Genomic DNA, 20943 nt, shown 5'->3' with positions numbered 1-20943 from the left:
TTTTTTTTTTTTGGTACTTAATTATGTCACCTGACAGAAGTTAGTATGTTTTAAATGATTCCTGGAAGGCTTAAAATGTGTTTTTCCTCCTAACATTTCATAACTGGATTTAATGAAAAATAAAATAGTTATATGAAAAGTTCTGCCTAGCGAAACCTTTGCCAGTATCTCACAAATCAGTTCATTTAACTATGAACTGGATTGTTAATGTGTCAAAAAGAAATTGATTTAGCCATTTAAAAATTCTTAAATGGCTAGTTTTAATTTAGCTTTCCTTTGAGTTATGTAGTGTGTTTGACATTGCTTTTGTAGCAAGATTCTAATTCCTTTTTTATGGCATCACAAAGTTAGTCATTTTTAAAAATCTGGTAAAATTATTGTTGAAAATATTGGGCATAATCAAAGATATTAGTTTTGCAGAGGAAAAGCTTTTAGATTTATAAAATCAATCCTGCCTTTGGTGGCCATTTATGTGATTTACATAGATAAATAAAAAACCTCAAGGAGAAAATGGTCATTTGTTTTGTATGTGGAGTTCTTGCTTCAATCTTGTAAACACGGAAAATCACCACTTATTTCCCCTGTGTCATTTTTGTTCACTATTGAACTTTCTACCAAGGTGTCCTATTAGTGGTTGAGTTTTGTTTTATGATAAGCTGACCTCTTCAAAACTAGGATAATTATAACAGAATTTTTTCTTACCTTTTGCCAGTTAAATGGGCCTGATTCTAGAATGTTGAAATGACTTGATTTCGTGACTGTCATATGTTTAGTGACTATAAATGTACTTTTTTTCTTAATGATAGATTCTTAACGATAAGTATACTCTTATCGTTTAACGCCAAGCTACCTATTTAATACTGTTTAACTTGAAATCCCGACTGAAATAATACTGTTTTCAAAAGTGAGCAATTCACGTAGTTGTAGCTATTTTAATTGAAAAAATTTGTTCTATTGGTTTTTGCATATGTATGATATTAAGTGTCAGTATGATCTACTGTGAACTAAATAGAACTATTTTGTTGGAAATCTTTATTAGATATGTTTTGGGCATATTTTGGCCAAAAGGAAAGGTCTATTTGAATTGAAATGTACAAGTGAGATAGTGTCTGCCATGTGTATATACCTCCATTTTTGGTAGGGTTACTGCAGCCCCCTAAACTTCTTACCCCTAAGAAGTTTGAATTGAACGAATTAGTGACTGAAGCCAATAAATTAAGAGTTATTATCAATTCTAACTTGTGTCTCTTGAATTGACCAATTTTTCTGGCATTTCACCACTACCATTCTAGTTTATGCCAAAATTATCTCTGAGCCAGATTATTAAATCAACTCCTTTACCTTGGATTCTTGTCTCTAGGCTTGCCCCATTCCAAGCAACTCTTAGATCTAAATTTAGGGTTTTTTTTTTTTTTTCATAGTTACAAATTTAATCTTGCTGTTTTTCTGGTTAGCTTTTAGTGACTCACCACTGTATTCAAGATAAGGTTCATATCCCTCAGGTTTGATTGCTTTCAGGGATATCCGGCCTTTACTTGCCTCCTTTCTTGTTACTTTCCCCTCTGTTCAGTTCTTCTACTTGCGAATGTGGTGAACTCCTTGTACTTTTCTGAGCACGCTGTTCTCTCTTATCTATAACCCTGTTTTATGCTGGCCCTTTTTTCTGTGCTGACCATATAACTTTTACTTTTCTTTTGAACCTAACTTAATGCTGCCCCTTAACCCCAAATACTGTCACCAATATTCTCTACTTAATTCAGATTCTCAGGAGGGTATTTTTTCATGTTTATAAGTTTCTGAAATCAAGAAACATAGTACATCTGCACCTAGATATGTAATTATCCTGGAAAATTTGTTTTTTAACGTGATTAGCTTTTTTAGTGGTTGATAATGTTTTATAATCGAAGAAATGCATTATGGTACTTTTTTTTTTTGCTTTAACTTATTTCTCTTACTTGTGGATTGTAAATTTTATAAGGATAAGATGTTAATCTCTATATCTTTACCTAATGCATAGTATGATTTTCATTAAATAATTAGTTAATAAAGGCTATGGACTAATCTGAGTAACTTATTGGTTTATTACTTGACAACTCTAGCAACTCTGTTTTGTTTTTCCATATAAAGTGTTTCTCGGGAAACTCTAAAAAGCAGGAAGAAATCAGATTACAGTCTAAATAAAGTGAATGCCCCTATCTTAACAAATACAACGTTGAATGTAATAAGACTTGTTGGTAAGTAGCTACACCTTTAAAAACAAAGAAAAAGAAACATTATAACAGTTAAATTAGTTTGTTACTGAATGACTTTTACTTGTGGTTTTCGTTGTCTGGTATACTCCGGTGCTCTCTGCAATAAGGGATTTAAGGTTATCATATGTCAATGCTTCTCATTTTAAATGTTCCAAATACTATAATACTAATAGTAATGCCAGTTTCTCTTTTTAAGTTACCTGTTTATTAAGTCTTTGTATCTTCCAATTTTTCTAAAATATTTCAGTTAATTGAAATGTGATGAGGAATTCTCTCGGTAGGTTAGAGGTACATGCAAGATAAGATAGTACCAGTTTCACATTTATTGTTTCACATTTAGTTTTTTACTTTGTTGTTTCATAGATCTTTGCAATCTTCTGTCAGGCAGAGTGAATAGTGACTTTCTGGCATTTTCAGACTCAAGGGATTTACAAGCTAAATGTTCAGATTATAGGAAATAGTGTTCTTATTACAGATAAGACATTTATTGATGATTTTGTAGAAGGGAAACAATATGAAGAAATGACATTTTAAATATTCAGGTTTGAGGATGATGTGGATTTTTTGTTAGTGTCAGTATTTCAACATCTTGTATGCTTTTAGCCTTTCTATCTCACTAATAAGTCTATCTATTTGACAAATAAGTTATAGAGATGTCTTCTCATATTAACCTTCATTATTCCAATCAGGAATTTTAGTGGTTTTCCATAAAAATCTCTATCTGTGGAGATGGTATTTATCTATTGCCTAGTTTGATTAATCTTAGCTCTGTTGAAATAGTCCGTGTTCTTTAAGATAATTATTAAATGTAATTAATGAATAGGATAAAATGTATAGAATGCTTTTTAGGAGTCACGGTTTCTCTAGAAAGAGCAAAAAATGTTACTGAACTGAGAAGAAAAGAAAGGTATACATTTTCATGATGCTCAGAAAAAAGGATAGATTCTAAAAAGCTATTCTGTGACTAATTATTGCCAGGGAACTAAGCTTTTCTTCTTCCAAGAGAACTGACTGAACATAGTGTCAGAAATAACTCTCTAGAATTTGTAGAATCAGAATTGGAAGAGTGCTGAGAGGTCATTGGTGTAAGTTCCCATGAAGTCGGTTGTCTTTCTGTAATGTCTCTAATATGTGGTGGCTGTCTAGCTTCTGTTTCGTGACTCCCAGTCATTGGAAACATAGTGGTTTGCAAGACTACTCATTCTATCATTAGACTGATCTCATTAGTAGAAGTCTCTTCCCTAAGGTAAACCAAAACCTGTCTCTCCGTGATTCTAGCTTTTGGTCTGTCCTTTTGGTCTAAGAGTTCTGCCCTTAGAAGCAAGAAGAATAAGTTCATACTTAAAAAAATTTTTTTTTCTATTTCTCTTTATTCTGTTCTTCTATTTCTTTTATCTTCTATTTCTTCTATTCTTCCATGTGATCACTTTTCAGATATATAGGGGTAGTTGTCCTGTCCTTCCTTTTCTCATACCGACCACCCCACAATCCATTTTTCAGGCTTCATAGGCTTGGTTCCTTTATCTTGTCCTCACTGATAGAAATTTAGACATTTCAGAATAATTGTCATCCTCCTTAGCCTTCTAGACTCAGCAGTTTTCAGTGTCTGAGCACATCACTTGAGATGTAGTCAGCTTTTGCTAGATTATGTTGAAGTAACAAGCCACTCTTGGTGCATCAATGACTTTCAACCACAAAGTTTTATTTTTCTCTCGTGATACGCATTGTCTCCTGATTATATGTAGCTCTGCTCCGTGTGTCTCTTCATTCTAAGATGTAGGCTGAAAGAATAGTACCAACCAATCTGGAACATGGGAAGAAGAGCAAGAACAAACTATGTTGTGACTCCTGAAGCTTCTGCTTCCATGTGTCACCCTTGACTTCCTCTGACATGTCATGGCCAAAGCAAGTCAGGCTTGGCAAAGGGAGGGAGAAGTATGCTTCTGCCACAGGAAGCACCGCAAGTCAAGGGAAGTGGGCAGGGCTGTATCATGCCCTTATGGGAAATTGGAAAAAATAATATAATCAAACACATCTAAACAGTTGTTTATATTTTTTACCTTACCTAGTTCAAAAGGGGCAGGAGGTAGTCATGTTGCTGTTTACTCTGAAGGCATGTTTTCATAATAATCAAATAAAATAAAATACAAGGCTAAGGCAAAGTTGAGGAGTGGGCACATCATGCTTTATCATATCATATTTAATGCAGACATCAAATACAGTGCTTAACTTCTTGGTAGGCATAAGGGAATTCAGGAAACAATGTATTCCACTATCCTTATTATCTGTGAAAAAGATACAGACCTTTATAATAATGGTAGAAATATGCTCCTGGTGCTGAATTCAGACGATAGTAACAAATTCTTATATGAAGATTGCTGATCAGCATAGTGGGCCTTGCTTTTGAACAGTGGGTTTATAGGAACTGAGAAAAGCCACATTCAAGAGCCTTTAAAGTATGGCACAGTCCTGAATAAAGCCTTGCTCTGTGAAGAGAATTTGACTATTGCAATTTCAACTTCCTACACTACCATATCTTTTACTGGACTTGCAATTAGGAAACAATGCCGAGTATGACAATTTAACTTTTATATCTTTTCATTTAGGACTGGGATTAGGTGCTGCCATTATCACCTCAGTTGGGATCCCCAGTAGACTTTTATTCCTATCATTTTCTCTCTCCCTGGGATGTTTTTATCTTCAGTTTTTAGATATATACAAAACGAGCTTTAACGAAGCCACTGTCTCAGAGGTCTGTGACTAGTAAATGCACTATTCCATCCACTGTTGTTATTGCATAGAAGTGCCTGAAGATTATAAACTGGCAAAAGTCATGCCTCTTCCTACAAAGGGAGAAGTATGGTTGTATAAATAAGACAGATTAATTTTTGGTGCTTGAGAAGATGAAGGAACTAATTATTGAGTATTTGGGAAACACATATTAGAATATTAAAGGCATATTTAAAATGTCCCTTTCAAGTAGTATTTACTTGGCAGATAATTAGCAGAGAGTAAACAAAAGAGTGTGAATGGGGCTTCCTTACCCTACGTGGTAACTAAATTTATTAGAAAGGCTCAGGGAGACTTTGCACTAGTGGAGAGGACTGATCAGAAGACTTGCTTGTATTATATAAAGAGAAAATTCTGTCAGCCTGATGGTTTCTTGCAGACAGAGAAAGAGAAATTTTAGGAAATGTGTCTCATCAGTGAAATAGCCTTGGTATTCACGGTTTTCTCTCCTGGAAGCAGCTCTCACTTGAGCAGGTGTGATAGGTCTGAGGAGCAGGAGCTAGATTACCGAAGTCCATGCTTATAACAACTGCCGACAACAGCAAAATTACCACTTTAGTAGCTAGAAAAAATATACCCTAGCACATGCATCAGTATTTAAAATGAAAATAGGATATGTGCATCTAAGGGATATTTAGGTGTAATATATATTCTTTTAGGTGTAATATACATTCTTTTCCTTGGGGGAAGGTAAAATACTAGATGACAGACTGTTGAAGTTTCCCAGCAGTTCAGTTTGCTGGCATACTCTTTATCATTGAGCATTTTAAATGGAAAGGTAATGCATGAAAATGGTTAAAAATTAAAATACTCCAAGATGTAAGCAGAGCCCCTGAGCTGCAAGTCTCCTTCCCCAGGCAGAACGACTCAGTTTCTCCTGTTTTCTTCTGGAAATATTAGTGTTAGTACAAATATATTTAATATGTATATCTCCTCTCTCCTATTTTTTTTGTTGTTGTTGTTGTTGTTTTGTTTCGAAAATTGGATTACACTATACTGTTTTTATCTGGCTTTTTTACTTAAAATATCTTAAGGTTACACTTAAAATGCCTTAATGTATTACCTATCTTAGTATGTGTGGATTTCATTCTTTTTTCCTATTGTATAGTTGTAATATTATAAGTGCCACAATTTATACGTCTTCTACTTTTCAACATATAGGTTACGTCATTTCATACTACAAACTGCCACAGCAAGTTATCCTTGAAGAAATGTCTTTGTCCCTATACAGGTGGAGCTCTAGAACAAATTCCTATAAATACTTCCTCTAGCTGGATCAAAGAGTATATACATTTCCAGTTTTGATGGACATTCTCAATTTACCAGTGAGGTTACTAATGAGCTTACTAACACAGTTCTGTTAGTTTACTCATTCATCAACAGTATTTGAGGGTAGCTCTTTTCTTAGTCTCAGCAACACTGTATATCCTCCAGCTTTGGGTACTTGCTAGTCTGATAGGTTAAAAATGGCATCTCATTCAAAAATGTGTTTAATTATGAGTGAATTGAAGCATCTTTTCATATGCTTAAAAGACATTTCTATTTACTTGCAAACTAGTTATATCCACTGCTCATTTTTATATAATAAGGAAATTATAGGTTTTAATTTCAACATTAAGGAAATCAGTTCCTTTTTTGCCATGTATATTGCATTCATCAGTTTTAGTCCAACAGATTTTTTGTTTTTTTGAGTCACTACTTTGTTTCCGGCTAGCTGTTGGAGATACAGTCATGAAGAAACCATAGTCTTTCTACTTAAGGAGCCCAATGAGGGAAATAGCATACAAATAAAAAAATTTACACTGTGTTGTTATAAGCGTAAATAAACAGAAAAGAGGCGAGAGAAAGAATGATGATTAATTTTCCTTTTTGGGTAGGAAGTGAAAGGACTGACTCACTGTGGGGGCTGACACCCTAATTGAGTTTGAAAGATGAATAAGTTCTCATAGATAAAGAAGTTGGTAAAGGCATTTTGGACAGAAAGAACATGTGCAAGACATGGTATATTCAGAGACCCCAGTAGTCTAGTTTGCTGGAATGTAAGAAACATGATAGGGGCAGAGGCAGAAGCAGAGGAGATGTGACAAGAAAGATGGGCAAGAACCAATTATCAGAAGGCCTCATAGACTGTCCTATGCAGCTTGGACATAAGCGCCTTAAGGGATTTCTAACAGGAGAGAGACCCCAGCAGACCTGTTGTTTTTAAAAAAGTGTAAATAAGGGATTGACTTTAGCTAAGGGGAAACTGGAGAAGGTCAAAGACTGGATGGCAGACTGTTGAAGTCTCCCAGGCAAGGGATGATGAGGACATAAGCCTGGATATGGATGGCAGTGGCCGTTGTAATAGAGAGAAGGGCAGATTAGAGAGATTTTAGAAATACAACAGACAGAATCGGTGAATCAGTGATGAGCGATCACTCAAATTTTAGGATTGTGTGATTAACTAGTGATAATGCCAGAAATGAAAAAGGGAAGATGAGAGGAAGACCAAGTTTGCAGAGCTGATGATAGGGTAGACTTTGGACATATAGAGGTACCTCTGGGACGTTTAAGTAGAAATAGTCTATAGGTAGTTACATAGATGGATGTGGAGGTCAGGAGCAAACAGATGATCAGGATACATAATTTGAGTCATTGTTATAAAATAGTTAAAACCATGGTAGTGGATGAGTTTATCTTGGCAGAGCCTCTTAACCTTTTGAGTTCATAGAAAATCAGACAGAAGTTCTACTACCCTTCCTACACACAAAAATGTATAACACAAGATAGCTGAGTGTGGAAACCTAGGAAACAGCAGTGGATATGGATATATTAGAAGGGCAAACAGCAAGATCAGACAGTGAAGGAGGTCATGATTGAACAGCAGAAAGGCAGGAGAAAAATTAGGTGAAGCAAAAGTCTTGGAAACCAAGGCATGAGGGCCTGTCAAGAAGAAAGAAGAACTATGCATTATTGTTTTATTCATCTTTTATGGTGATCTAGCCTTTGATTTTTAAATTTTGGCACGCACCAGAATCACCTAGAGGGCTTGTTAAAACACAGATTGCTGGCTGGGTTTGGTGGCTCACACCTGTAATCCCAGTACTTTGGGAGGCCAAGGCAGATGGATCACTTAAGGTCAGGAGTTCGAGAGCAGCCTGGCCAACATGGCAAAACCCTGTCTCTACTAAAAATACAAAAATTAGCCAGATGTGGTAGGGCACTCCTGTAATCCCACCTACTAGGGAGGCTGAGGCATGAGAATGGCTTGAACCCAGGAGGCAGAGGTTGCAGCGAGCCAAGGTTGCAGCACGCTGAGATTGCACCACTGCACTCCAGCCTGGGTGACAAGGCAAGACTCTGTCTCAAATAAACAAACAAAACACAGATTGCTGTCCCCCACTCCCAGAGTATCTGATTTAGTAGCTCTAGGGTATAACCTGAGAATGGGCATCTTTAACAAGTTTCCAGGTAATGTTGATGCAGCTAGTCTAGGGACCACACTTTGAGAACCTTTGGTTCCTTTCTGTTATTTTCCTAATCAAAATGTAAAACAATGTGTATTTAATGGGAAAATTCTTGATTGCAGAACATAATTAAAATGGTAGCTTCTTTTGTTTTTTTGAATATAAGTTGTTTAAATAAAGTATCCTTGTTTCAGATATTTGGATGAAGTTAGAGTTCAATGAAGTCATAAGTGCAGTCTTACAGAAGTATCACAATACTTTTTTATGTGTTTTAAAATTTTTAAACCATGTTTTATGATTATCTTTTAAGAAAACAATATTTTCATATGTAATGTTTAAGGAAAAAAGTTTATCATTCTCTTTAAACTACATGCTAGTATTTCTGTTTATAATCATATTATAATAATGATATAATTATATCATTATAATATATACTATATATTATCTACATACTAATACTATAAGATAATACTATGAGATAACATATATTTAGATGTTATTTACATGAATTTATATTTTTAACATTTAAAAATATTTTCTGAATTGCTACCGGTATGTACAGCCTTATCTTTTGAGAGCATAATCCTAAAAGCACCATCCCTCAGTACGTGTCACAAGAAAATGACATTGGAGATTTGGGGGGCTGAGATATAATATTTAAAAAATAAACGTGGTAGCCAGGCACTTAGGTAATGGACTTGTTAATTTTTTACTCTGGTCTTCACTTCATTATTCAATACCTTTTTCTGAATTGTCCAAGCTGAACCAACTTTCCTTTCCTTTATACCCTTTTATAGCTTTTCCAGTTTGTCTTATGTGCTATTATGGCTTTATATGCCATTTATATTCATTGATGGTTTCTCAAATTAGTGTACTGAAATAAGAATAATGACTATTCTTCCAACTCAGAATCTGTTCCTGCTTGTGTCCCATCAGGTTATAAACTCCAGTAGATGAGAGCCTTAAATCATTTTTGTAGCATCTATATGTGGCACCTGGCCAAGTGCTTTTTACTTTTGTAGGAACCCAATAGATGTTGGACTGACAAACCTTAATTTTAAAATCTCCAATATAGGAGAAACCCATTTTCTCTCTTGTCATATCCACAATGGGAAAAATTTCTCCCCTGTGTTTCCAGCATTGTTATGGAACTCCTACACTCTTTTACAAATGACACTATACAAACAACATCAGTGCTCTTTTCCAGGAGATTCAATTTAAAATAATTTCTTTGAAAATGTGTAAGTTTAATAGAGTAAAATACAATATATTTAAGAAAATATTTATTTTTATAAGCTTATATATATATATAGCAAAAGTAGAAAAGCAAGAGAAAAAATGATACATACAAGGTACTGCCCATTCCCCTGAATCCTAGCCCTGTGAAATCTTGGGTCAGAGGCCAAGAACATTTCTTTATCACTATATCATTCAAGAGCACAATATCCACCAGGTGCAAAGAACGTATCTTTCTCATTCCTTTTTTTGGAAGATGCCAATATCGTATTCCTTTTCCTCTAAATATATAATCAGATATAGTCACAGAAAAAAAAAACACAATAAATTAAACTTCTGCATTTACAAACTTGCTAATGTATTTGAAGCATTCAAGTGTGGTAACCACACTTCTCTCTGTGTCTCGCACTGATGAGTTAGCTAAGGCAGACCCACTGTTCATTCTCTTGTTTCTAGTTCTTGTCCATGCTGCTACTTGGTTGGTTTCTTTGCCAGTCCCTCTGTGTATCTGTTCCCCATGGTTTAGTTATTCCCCAGAAAAGACTGATAAAAAGTAAATGTTTGAATTCGTGTCAGTTTGAAAATGTCTTTTTTTTTTTCTCTTTCACTCAAATGATAATTTAGCTATGAATAGACTTGTAGATTAAAAATTATTTTCTTCTGAACTGGAACTTCTAGCATTCTATTGTGTTGCAGATGAATTTCTCTCTCTGTCTGAAAGGTTTTAATATTTTTTTCCTTGATGCAGAATTTTATGTTAATGTGTCTAGGTATGATTTCTTTTTTAGTAAGTGTGTTTGATAGTTTGTGGACTCTTGATCTGAAGACTCCTGTGTTCCTCAGCTATTACTGACACTAGTATTTCTTTGATAATTTCCACCTTTGTATTTTCTTTGTTCTCTCTTTTTAAAACAATTTTCTCCATTACTAAAATTGGTCCTTTATATCTGTTTTCTTAAATGTTTCCCATAGTATTGTCTTTTACTATACCTTTTAGGAGACTTAATGTAACTTTTATTTTAAACATTATATTTTACCTTTAAGAAGTCTTTTATATTCTCTTTTTTGGATAATCTTTTATTATTGAGTTCTACATAATTATTATATTTCTCTTTTAGCTTGAATTATTCTGTTTCATTTGGGATCAACTTTTCTTTTATTTTCACACTCTGAGTTTTCTTTGTGTGCCTGGTGATTTTGATTATCTATTTAGATTTAAAATGGAAGCCTTACATAGCCCTTGTGGGTTTCTTGTGAGTAATTAGAACTATGTTCGAGCTGGGTCTTTCTCTTCAGTAGAAATTCTGACTGGGAATTTCGTGTGAAATAGGAGAGGGCTTGGGTAGATTTACTGGCAGTCTTTATGAGGACAGATCCTCTAAATCCCAGAATTAGGTAGAAGCCTTAGCTTTTCAGTTTTTTATTTTTTTTTAAGTTCGTTTGCCCCCTGTCTTTTTTTTTTTCTCTCAGTTTGTTTATCATTTCTTTCTTTTCTTTTTTTTTTTTTTTTTTTTTTTTTTTTTTTTTGAGACGGGGTCTTGCTCTGTCGCCCAGGCTGGAGTGCAGTGGCGCATCTCAGCTCAATGCAAGCTCCACCTCCAGGGTTCATGCCATTCTCCTGCCTCAGCCTCCCGCATAGCTGGGACTACAGGCGCCTGCCACCACGCCCAGCTAATTTTTTGTATGTTTTTTTTTTTTTTTTANTTTTTTTTTTTTTTTTTTTTTTTTGAGACGGGGTCTTGCTCTGTCGCCCAGGCTGGAGTGCAGTGGCGCATCTCAGCTCAATGCAAGCTCCACCTCCAGGGTTCATGCCATTCTCCTGCCTCAGCCTCCCGCATAGCTGGGACTACAGGCGCCTGCCACCACGCCCAGCTAATTTTTTGTATGTTTTTTTTTTTTTTTAGTTGAGACAGGGTTTTACCGTGTTAGCCAGGATGGTCTCGATCTCCTGACCTCGTGATCCGCCCGCCTCAGCCTCCCAAACTGCTGGGATTACAGGCGTGAGCCACCGCGCCTGGCCTATCGTTTCTTTTAGAGAGGAACCATAAGGGTTTCTATTTTGTTTTGTGGGTAAATTCTAGCAGCCTACACCTCTAACTGCTGGAAAGGAGAGGGAAATAGTGGTGGTGGTGGGGAATGTAGACTGATAACAGTTTGTCCCATGTGAACCTGTAGCTTGATCCTTTTTCAGCCCCGTTTCTCACTCCTACCTTCCAGCTTGATTCTAAGTAGTTACTGTCCTAGTGAATAGCTTCCACCTCCTTTGTGGCCGTCTTATGGTTTTATTGGCTTCTTATGTTTTTCCATCAACCTGTTCCTATCTACTGTCTGTCATCTAGAACAGACGTTTTGAGATGTCAAATGTTTTGAGCTGCTGGCTACTTGTTTTTGTAAATAGAGCTTTATTGGCACACCCATGCTCATTGGTTTGCATATTGTCTGTCTGTAGCTGCTTTTGTGCTACAGTGGCATAGTTGAGCAGTTGAAACAGAAGACAGCAGAGCTGAATGGTTGCCACAGAGACTGTGTGGTATGCAAAGCCTAAACTATCTACTCTTGTGTCCTTTATAGGAAAAATTTGCCCACCTCTGGTCTAGAAATGTTTTGACATTTTTCATTTTCTTGTGCTCAAACCTACCAGCCTCACCTTCTCACCCTCTTCTCTTCCTAGATAAGTAATTAATTCATTGTAATGTTCTCTTTTAATTCAGTAAGATCTGAGGAGGCATATAAGCCTCCTCAAGCCTCCAAATGTCTAGTGTCTGCCTGTTCTGTCCTCTTGAACTGGAAAGACAGAGTCCTCATTCTTATCACTCTGTAATATACTGATGGTCTGCTTATTGATTATTGTCTTCCATGTATGACCTTTTGAGGTGCAACAGCCAGGACTCTGTGTAATTCCTTGTTCCTTAATACAAGGCCAAGTATACAGTAAGCCTTCACAACGTGTTTGTTGAATGAATAAATTAATATCCTTATGTTTGAATTTTCTTTTCAAGGTGGTGAGGAACAGCTATTTTTTTCTTCTGAATACACATGTAAAATTCCTTTACCTATTAATAATTCATCTTTATATCCTTTTTCAAGATTAGGTGTATAAACAATGGTTAATCTTATCGGGAATGGAGAGGACCTCGTGTTCTAGATGCATGCCAGCCTACTTATTTGCATTCTACCTCGTTCTACTTTTTCATGTTTTTTTTTCTTTTTTAACTAATGTAATATATTATTTTTTTCTTCACAATGTTGCATTATTTTATATGTTAACAAGTTGTAGCTTAAGTAAACATATGTTTTGTAGCTGAGGAACTACCTGCATAATGATCCAGAGTGTTTTCAAATATTTTCAAATGTGATTTTCAAGAAAATGTCTGACTGTGTGAAATGATTGCAAAGGATGATTGTGAAACGGAAGAATTTTTAAATAGGAATAAGAATAAAATCTTAGTTGGGTAGTTTTTATTGTGTTTTGATGTCTATTTGTGTTTGTGTTTCTCTTCTCGACCATCTATTATTTAAAATCATTTCCCACATAAATTAAGAACGACGTACTAAGTTCTTAAAGAAATGATTTTGATAGTAGACATTTCCATTGGAGTACATTTGTCATTTCTTGTACTGCAGTGAATGTGTTTTCTCTTGAGTCATGGTGTCTTTAATAGTACCAATTTAAAATCATAGCAGTACGTGAAGTAGAGTCAGCACCTGAATTATTGGCTTATTTGGAAATTAAGTAAATGGCCTGTTTTAAGATCTTCTGCAGAAGAAAGTATAGAGCATTTTTAATAGATATGCTTCTTGTCCTATTATTTCCCATAAAAAAGAAACAGAATTGGGGACTTGTAGTTATTTGTTATTTGATTCATCCCATCTCTCTTGAACTCTTCCAATACATTAGCAAGTTTGTAAATGCAGAAGTTTAATTTATTGTGTTTTTTTTTTCTGTGACTATATCTGATTATATATTTAGAGGAAACGGAATGAGATACTGGCATCTTCCAAAAGAAGGAATGAGAAAGATATGTTCTTTTCACCTTGTGGATATTGTGCTCTTGAATGATATAGTGATAAAGAAATGTTCTTGGCCTCTGACCCAAGATTTCACAGGGCTAGGATTCAGGGGAATGGGCAGTACCTTGTGTGTATCATTTTTCCTCTTGCTTTTCTACTTTTGTTATATATGTATAAGCTTATGAAAAATAAATATTTTCTTAAATATATTGTATTTTACTCTATTAAGCTTACACATTTTCAAGAAATTATTTTAAATTGAAACTCCTAGAAAAGAGAATCAATGTTGTTTGTTTGTACAGTATAATTTGTAGAAGAGTGTAGGAGTTCCATAAAAATCTGGGAAACAGTAAAATGTAGTCAGAGGAAAATATCATTGTAGTATTTACATTAGTACTCTCCAGTATAATTTTCCAAGATGATGGAACTATTCGTAATCTGTGCTGTCCCATACAATAGCCATTAGCCACATGAAACTACTGAGTACTTGAGACATGGCTACTGTGAAGGAGTGCAATATTTCATTATATTTAAATATTTTAGTACAGTAATTTTATTGTCTTTTTGTAATTATAGACTAACATTTTAATTTTGTTCTACTTAATTTTTGATTCTTTTTTCTTTTCAGGAAAATATATGCAGATGATGAACATTCTTAAGCCAATTGCCTTTGATGTTATTCATTTCATGTCTCAACTATTTGATTATTACTTGTATGCAATATATACCTTTTTTGGTCGGAATGATTCAGTAAGTCCACCTTTGGAGGGAAAAAATTTTTCTTTTAAAATGTATTTTATAAAGGCCAAAGTTTTTCATTCTCTTTGTAGAAGATACACAAATAACATTATTTTGGGGAATGCATAAAAAACAAAATTATTGATATCAGCTTTCTGTCTGCCTTATTGCCTTACTTTTATATTAATTTTAAGCTTTGGTATGATACATTCAAATTTTGGCAGAAAAGTGCAACGTCTGTTTCTAACCTTGACATGATTTGGCAATGAAAAATGTACAGATTGCTTTATTTAAATCTGGCTCCATGTAAAATACAAAACAGTAAATGAGACATTTTAAATATTGGCTGACAACCTTAGCAGTCACTAGTACATCTAAAAGTTAATGAAAAATATTTATTAAAATAATTGAAAATCTGAACTGAGCCATCTACCTGCCATAGAATTAGTGTTTTCTGTACCTCCTTTTGCGTTTCCAAAAGTGTTATTGAGTATATCTTTTTCTACTACTCACAGAAAATAACACAATATTAGGCAGGTAACTAGTTTGATACGTTAAAATTAATTATGTGATTTGCATAGATGTTTGACAGTTTTCTGTGTAAAAACATTCCATTGAGTCCTATGAATATATTGTAATACTAGTTATATTTCATATCTTTTTAAAAATGTAAATTTCAATGTATGACTACATTCATTATATAAATATTTGTATCCTTGCTGTGATCACAAGTATGTCAAAGACATAATCATTTGATATAGGACCCGAATTTCTTGGGTTCTTAATTCTGAAAAATATGTCTTAGAAAGAATACTAATATGACCAGTGACAAAATGTTGCTGCAGAATTTATATACTATAAAGTATGTATTAATTCATCACCCTGAATTTGGAAACTCACTAAATATTAATCAAGGAAGACCTTGTAGAGTTTTAGCTAATTGTCAGAATGTTTTAGTCTTGTAGGTGAGCCGTACTTTGTCTTTTGGGCCATGCCTCTAGACCAGTCCTGTCTAAGAAATTTCATAATAGTAGAAACGTTCTGTATTAGCAATGTCCGGTATGGTAACCACTAGCCACACATGGCTGTTGAGCACTTGAAATATGTATGACTAGTGACTTAGGAACTGAATTCTTAATTGTGTCTAATTTTAGTTAATTTACCTTTAAATATAAATAGTCACATGTGACTACTATCATATGGGACAGAACAGTTCCAGAACACATTATTGACAAGGTGTGTTAAAATAAGATATTTCTGAAACTTTTGGGAACCAAATGGTTTTGTGTGTGATTTCCCAGCTGATTATATACTGACACAGAATTTTTTCAGAATGGCATTCTCTAGTACCCCAGAAGTTTAGCAAAGTATAGTTACTTATTGTAAAATATATTGCATATTTGATTTAAGATTTGTTATGAACACAGTATTCTGATATTTTATATTTAAACCATTTTCAATTCTGTAAGACTCAGTAAGAGCTATTTAATTATACTGAAACAAAATCTATACATAAATAGCACAAATAAGCACATGCATGTGTATAATATTGAAGTGGTAGTTTTTAATTTCCTAAGAGAATAAGCTTTTCAGGCCCATTAGAAATCATAAAAGTTTTCATACTCATAAAAATAAATAAATACTCCAAATTTACGCTATTAGCTGTTGAATCTTAGTGGTACCAGGGGAGGGGGAATCAGGTAATGTGTAGAATGGGAAGAACAGGTTATATGGTTGTATCTGCTTCTCTGTCAGAAGAAAGGGACTTGTGTGAGAGAATTTAGATGGATGCTTCTTGTGGAAAATAAGCATCTTTTCTCAGGGGTTCTGGCTTCTAGAAATCATTGGTTGGGGACACAGTATATACATTAGTCCAAAGGATTCCTCCTATTAATACTATTTCCTCCAGAAACTCCTGCTATTCACTGAACTGGTTATTACCTACTTCCTCATGCTCTATTTTATATCTGATCCATTGGATTCTGTTATAATAATGTTATTCATAGTATTGCTTTATCTTGCCTTGTCCCCACCTTTCCATTGTTCACCTCTTAAGTTATGTTTTCTTTGGTCTTTCTGGTTCACGTTTTTTCGTGAAGACCATCTGTAACTTACTTAAAACAGTAGTAAACACATAGTAGACACTCATGGTGTATGGATTGATCTTCTAATTATTTGCCATTCCAGTAAATCTTATGAACGTTCTTATTTGACAACAGTTTGTGAGCCTCGTTTAAGGTTACCTTTCATTAGTAAAACTGTTTCTTTGTAGAGAGTCTATAAATAGGTATCTATATATTTAAGAAATGAATTAACTTCCAATTCCAGGTATGACAGACTAAAACCTTTCTAGATAATATTTCCTGCAGAAAACAACTATAAAATCTGAATGTTATAGAAAAGGCAACTATTTGAAGACACTGGAGAGTAAACAGAAGCAGCAAATAGACTCTGGTGAGGGGTCCATGCTAGTCTGCAGATGGGAGAAAGGGGAGCTATGAAAATAAATTTTATCCCCGTGGCTTTTAGCTCAGGGCGAAGTGCAGTCCATGTGGCCCACGGGTAGAGACAAGCACAGGAAGACCTGAAGTTTTTATGGACTGGAGAATCAGAAAAGTGGAGCCAGAAAACTGGAAACACTAAAAATAGTGGAGGAAGCTCAGGAGAAAAAAATCCAGAGAGGGGATTTCCAAATTCAGTCCACCTGTATCTCAGACTGTGAGATATGTGATTCCATGATCCATGATTATATGGAACAAACTGACTGCAGCCCAGTGAAAGAAAAAAAATATAAACAGAGACCAAAGCTGCTGTACAAGAGACAGTTTATAGTTAAAGCCCAGCCAAGAAACTTATGTACTGAAAACAAAGGAAATGATGTTTATGGGAGAAAAATGACAGTATCCAGAATCTCTACAATGAAATCGGTGATGTAATCCAACTTTACCTAACAGACACAGCACCAAATCAATCTAGTTTAACTCTAAGATATTGGAACCAAGGGATAAGGATTTTAAATGGGCTTTTATCACTGTCTTCAATGAATTAAAACAAAATATATTTTAAATGCTTGAACATCTCAGCAGAGAAATAGTAAATTCTGGTAGTGACAATAATAGAAAAAAAGAGGGAAATCCTAGAAATGAAAAATACAACTTCAAAAACAAACAAAAAAATTTACTCAATATACTTAATAGCCAAATGGACATGACAGAAGAAAGAATATGTGAACTTAATCAAAATTATTCAAAGTGAAGAGCATAAAAAAGGATTAAAAGGAAAAAAATCTCACAGACGTTCGATTATATCACATGGTAAAACATATATGTGATTGGAATACTAGATGGAGAAGAAGAGAGAGAATGAGTCAGAAAAAATATTTGAAAAAACATTGGCCAAAATTTTGCAGCTACAAGGTGCTAAATGAACAGCAAGAAGAGGAAGCATAAAGAAATGTACAGCAGAGTACCTATGATGAAAGTTTTTCTTGAAAAACATAGTAGATATATTATATAAAAGGGACCAATAATCTGATTAACAGCTGACTTCCCATTAAAAGGCTATGGGGCTTTTGTACCTTGAAGGTACAAAAGAAAAGAAATACTGTCTATTTAGAATTTTATATCCAGTAAAACATCATCTGAGAATGAAAGTGAAATTAAGATACTTTTAGATTAAAAGAACAAAAAACTAAGAGAATTTGTCACAAGGGACATCTAAAAATTCCTAAGGGAAGTTATTGAGACTGAAGGGGAATGATAACACATGAAAACCTAGATCCTCAGAAAAGAGTAAAGAGCATTGGTAATGGAATCTACCTGTGGAAATTCAAAGTTAAGTTTTTCTTTTTCCACTTACTTTATAAACCACAGGGCTGTTTAACAGTGAAATCATAGCATAGTCTTCCTGGAGTTCATAATACATGTAGATGTATTACATTTAAAAATTATAACAAAGTATGTGGGGAGGGTGTGGACGTATAAGTTTGCAAGATTTCTGTATATTAGTAAAGCAGTGATGAATATCGTAATCCATAGGACAACCATGAAACATAATACAAATAATTTTAACACTTTAGCTAACAGGAATATTAAAGTAGAAATCTAAAAATATATTTATATAATTACAAAAGGCAGGAAAGAAAGAACCAAGGAGGGAAAATAGAGATAAAATATAACGGTAGGTGCAAACTCAACTAATCATTGCATTAGATGATAATGGACTAAACTCTCAAATGGCAGAGATTGTCAGAATAGAATAAAAACAATGTCCACACTGAAGAACAAAAAGACGTACTTTAAATATAAAAAAGAGGCTGGGCATGGTGGTTCAGACTTGTAATCCCAGCACTTTGGGAGGCTGAGGTGGGAGGATCACTTGAGCCCAGAAGTTCGAGACCAGACTGGAAAATTTGGTGAAACCCAGTCTCTACTAAAAATACAAAAATTAGCCAAGTGTGGTGGCTTGCACGTGTAGTCCCAGTTACTCAGGATGCTGAGGCAGGAGGATCGCTTGAGCCCTGGAGGTCGAGGCTGCAGTGAGCTGTGATCACGCCACTGCACTCCAGCCTGGCAACAGAGTGAGACCCTGTCTCCAGAAAAAAACCAACCAAACAAAGAAAACCCCCAAACAATTGTGCTGAAGATCCTAGCCTTTGTCATAAGATAAGAAATATAAGGCATATGGATTGGAAAAGAAGTTAAGTTGTACTTAATTGCAGATGACATGGCAAACCCTAAGGAATCCACAAATAAGCTTCTAGAACTAATAAATAATTTAGCAAACTGCTAGAATATAAAGTCAATATACAGAAATCAATAATCCAGTTTGAAAATGAAAAAAAAAATTTTAAAAGCTTTACTTACAGTAACATCAAAACTTTCTAAGAAATTTAACAGATAACTTGATAAGTTTGTACACTGAAAATATTAAATCATTAGAAAGGGAATTAAAGACTATGTAAATAAATAATGAGATACACCATGTGCATATATTAGAAAACTCAATGTTGTAAAGGTGGCAGTCTTCCCCAAATCTATAGGTTCAGTACAATCCCAATCAAAACTGTAACAAGATTTTTTTTTTTGAAGAAATTTAGAAGTTTATTTTAAAATTGATACAAAAGCCAAAGATTCATAATGGCCAAAACATTTTTGAAGAACAGAGTTAGAGGATTTTTATACCTGACTTCACAAAGACTTACTCCAGAGCTACAGTAGTTGATAAAGTATGGTACTGGCCTAACAGTAGATCAGTGCAACAGAAATAGACACACTTACATGGTCAATTGATTTTTGAAAACGTCACTAAGGCAGTTCATTAGAGAAAATAGATTTTTAGCAAATGGTGTGGGTACACTTGGATATAAGTATGGAAAGAAGAAAAGCCTCAATCCCCTTCTTCATACCATACATAAGAATATAAATAAACATTGTTTATAAGACCTAAAGAAGTTCCAAAACTATGAAACGTCTAGAAAAAACTAGGAGAAAATCTTTGTGAAATTTGGGTTAGGCATATGCTTCTTTGAAAAGACACAAAAAACATGAAGCATAAAAGAAAATATTGATAAAATGGGCTTCCTCATGGTTAACAACGTTTGCTAAAGAGGCAGAAATACGAAAAGGCAAGTCAGACCAGGAGAAAATTTTGCAAACCATATGGAGAAAGGGCGTGTTCGCACAAAGTATAAACAACTCTTATAACTCAATAAGAAAACAGCCCACTTAAAAAAATGGGAAGAGATTTTATCGGGTATCTGCACTGCAAAAGAAGATATGAGAATGGCTAATTAGCACATGAGAAGATGTTTGACATCACTCTCATCAGAGAAGTGCATGTTAAAAGCACATTGCAATACGTCTGTGCAACCACTAGAATGGCTAGTTAGAAAGCACTGACAGTATTAAGAATTGGCAAGTTTGTGGAGTCTTTTAGTCTGCTCCAACTTCCATAGCAAAATAGTGTAGACTTGGCTGCTAAAGAATGGAAATTTATTTCTCAGAGTTCTGGAGGCTGCAAGTCCAAGATCAAGGTGGTGGCCAATTCTTTTTCTGGTAGGGGCACCCTTTCTGGCTAGCAGATGGTTGCTTTCTGCCTGTGTCTTCACATGACCTTTCCTTTGATCACGTGGAAGGAGATAGTAAACTCTCTAGTGTCTCTTCTTAAAGTGTCATGAATCCCATCATACCAGGGACCCACCCTCATGACCTCATCTAAAGCTGATTTTGTCTCCCAAAAGCCCCATCTCCAAATGCTATCACATTAGAGGTTAGGACATCAACATGCATTTTGAGGGAAAGCACAAACATTTAGTCTGTGACATGGAACAACTAGAATTCACATACATTGTATGTGGAAATGAAAACAGTACAGCTACTTTAGAAAACAATGTGGAAGTACCTTATAAGATTAAAAACATATTTAGTATATGAATTAGAAAGTCCAAAGTGAAAATAATATATGTCCAG

The 20943-nt window shown here is 34.6% G+C and overlaps 1 protein-coding gene across 2 annotated transcripts in view; it reads left to right on the top strand.

Moving 5' to 3' along the window:
- The window catches only part of VPS50 (VPS50 subunit of EARP/GARPII complex), a 123478-nt gene that overhangs the window by 81104 nt on the left and 21431 nt on the right, over positions 1–20943 (top strand). For both annotated transcript variants that reach the window (XM_017870297.1, XM_017870298.1), the window contains exons 20-21: positions 2128–2234; positions 14364–14485. In XM_017870297.1, coding sequence (XP_017725786.1) covers positions 2128–2234; positions 14364–14485 — 229 coding nt within the window. The remainder of the gene's footprint in view (positions 1–2127; positions 2235–14363; positions 14486–20943) is intronic.

Source organism: Rhinopithecus bieti, unplaced genomic scaffold, assembly GCF_001698545.2.
Source record: "Rhinopithecus bieti isolate Rb0 unplaced genomic scaffold, ASM169854v2 scaffold_5191, whole genome shotgun sequence".
Classification (NCBI taxonomy): domain Eukaryota; kingdom Metazoa; phylum Chordata; class Mammalia; order Primates; family Cercopithecidae; genus Rhinopithecus; species Rhinopithecus bieti.
Note: the sequence above shows the minus strand (reverse complement) of the source record. Positions and strands in the feature narration are given on the sequence as shown.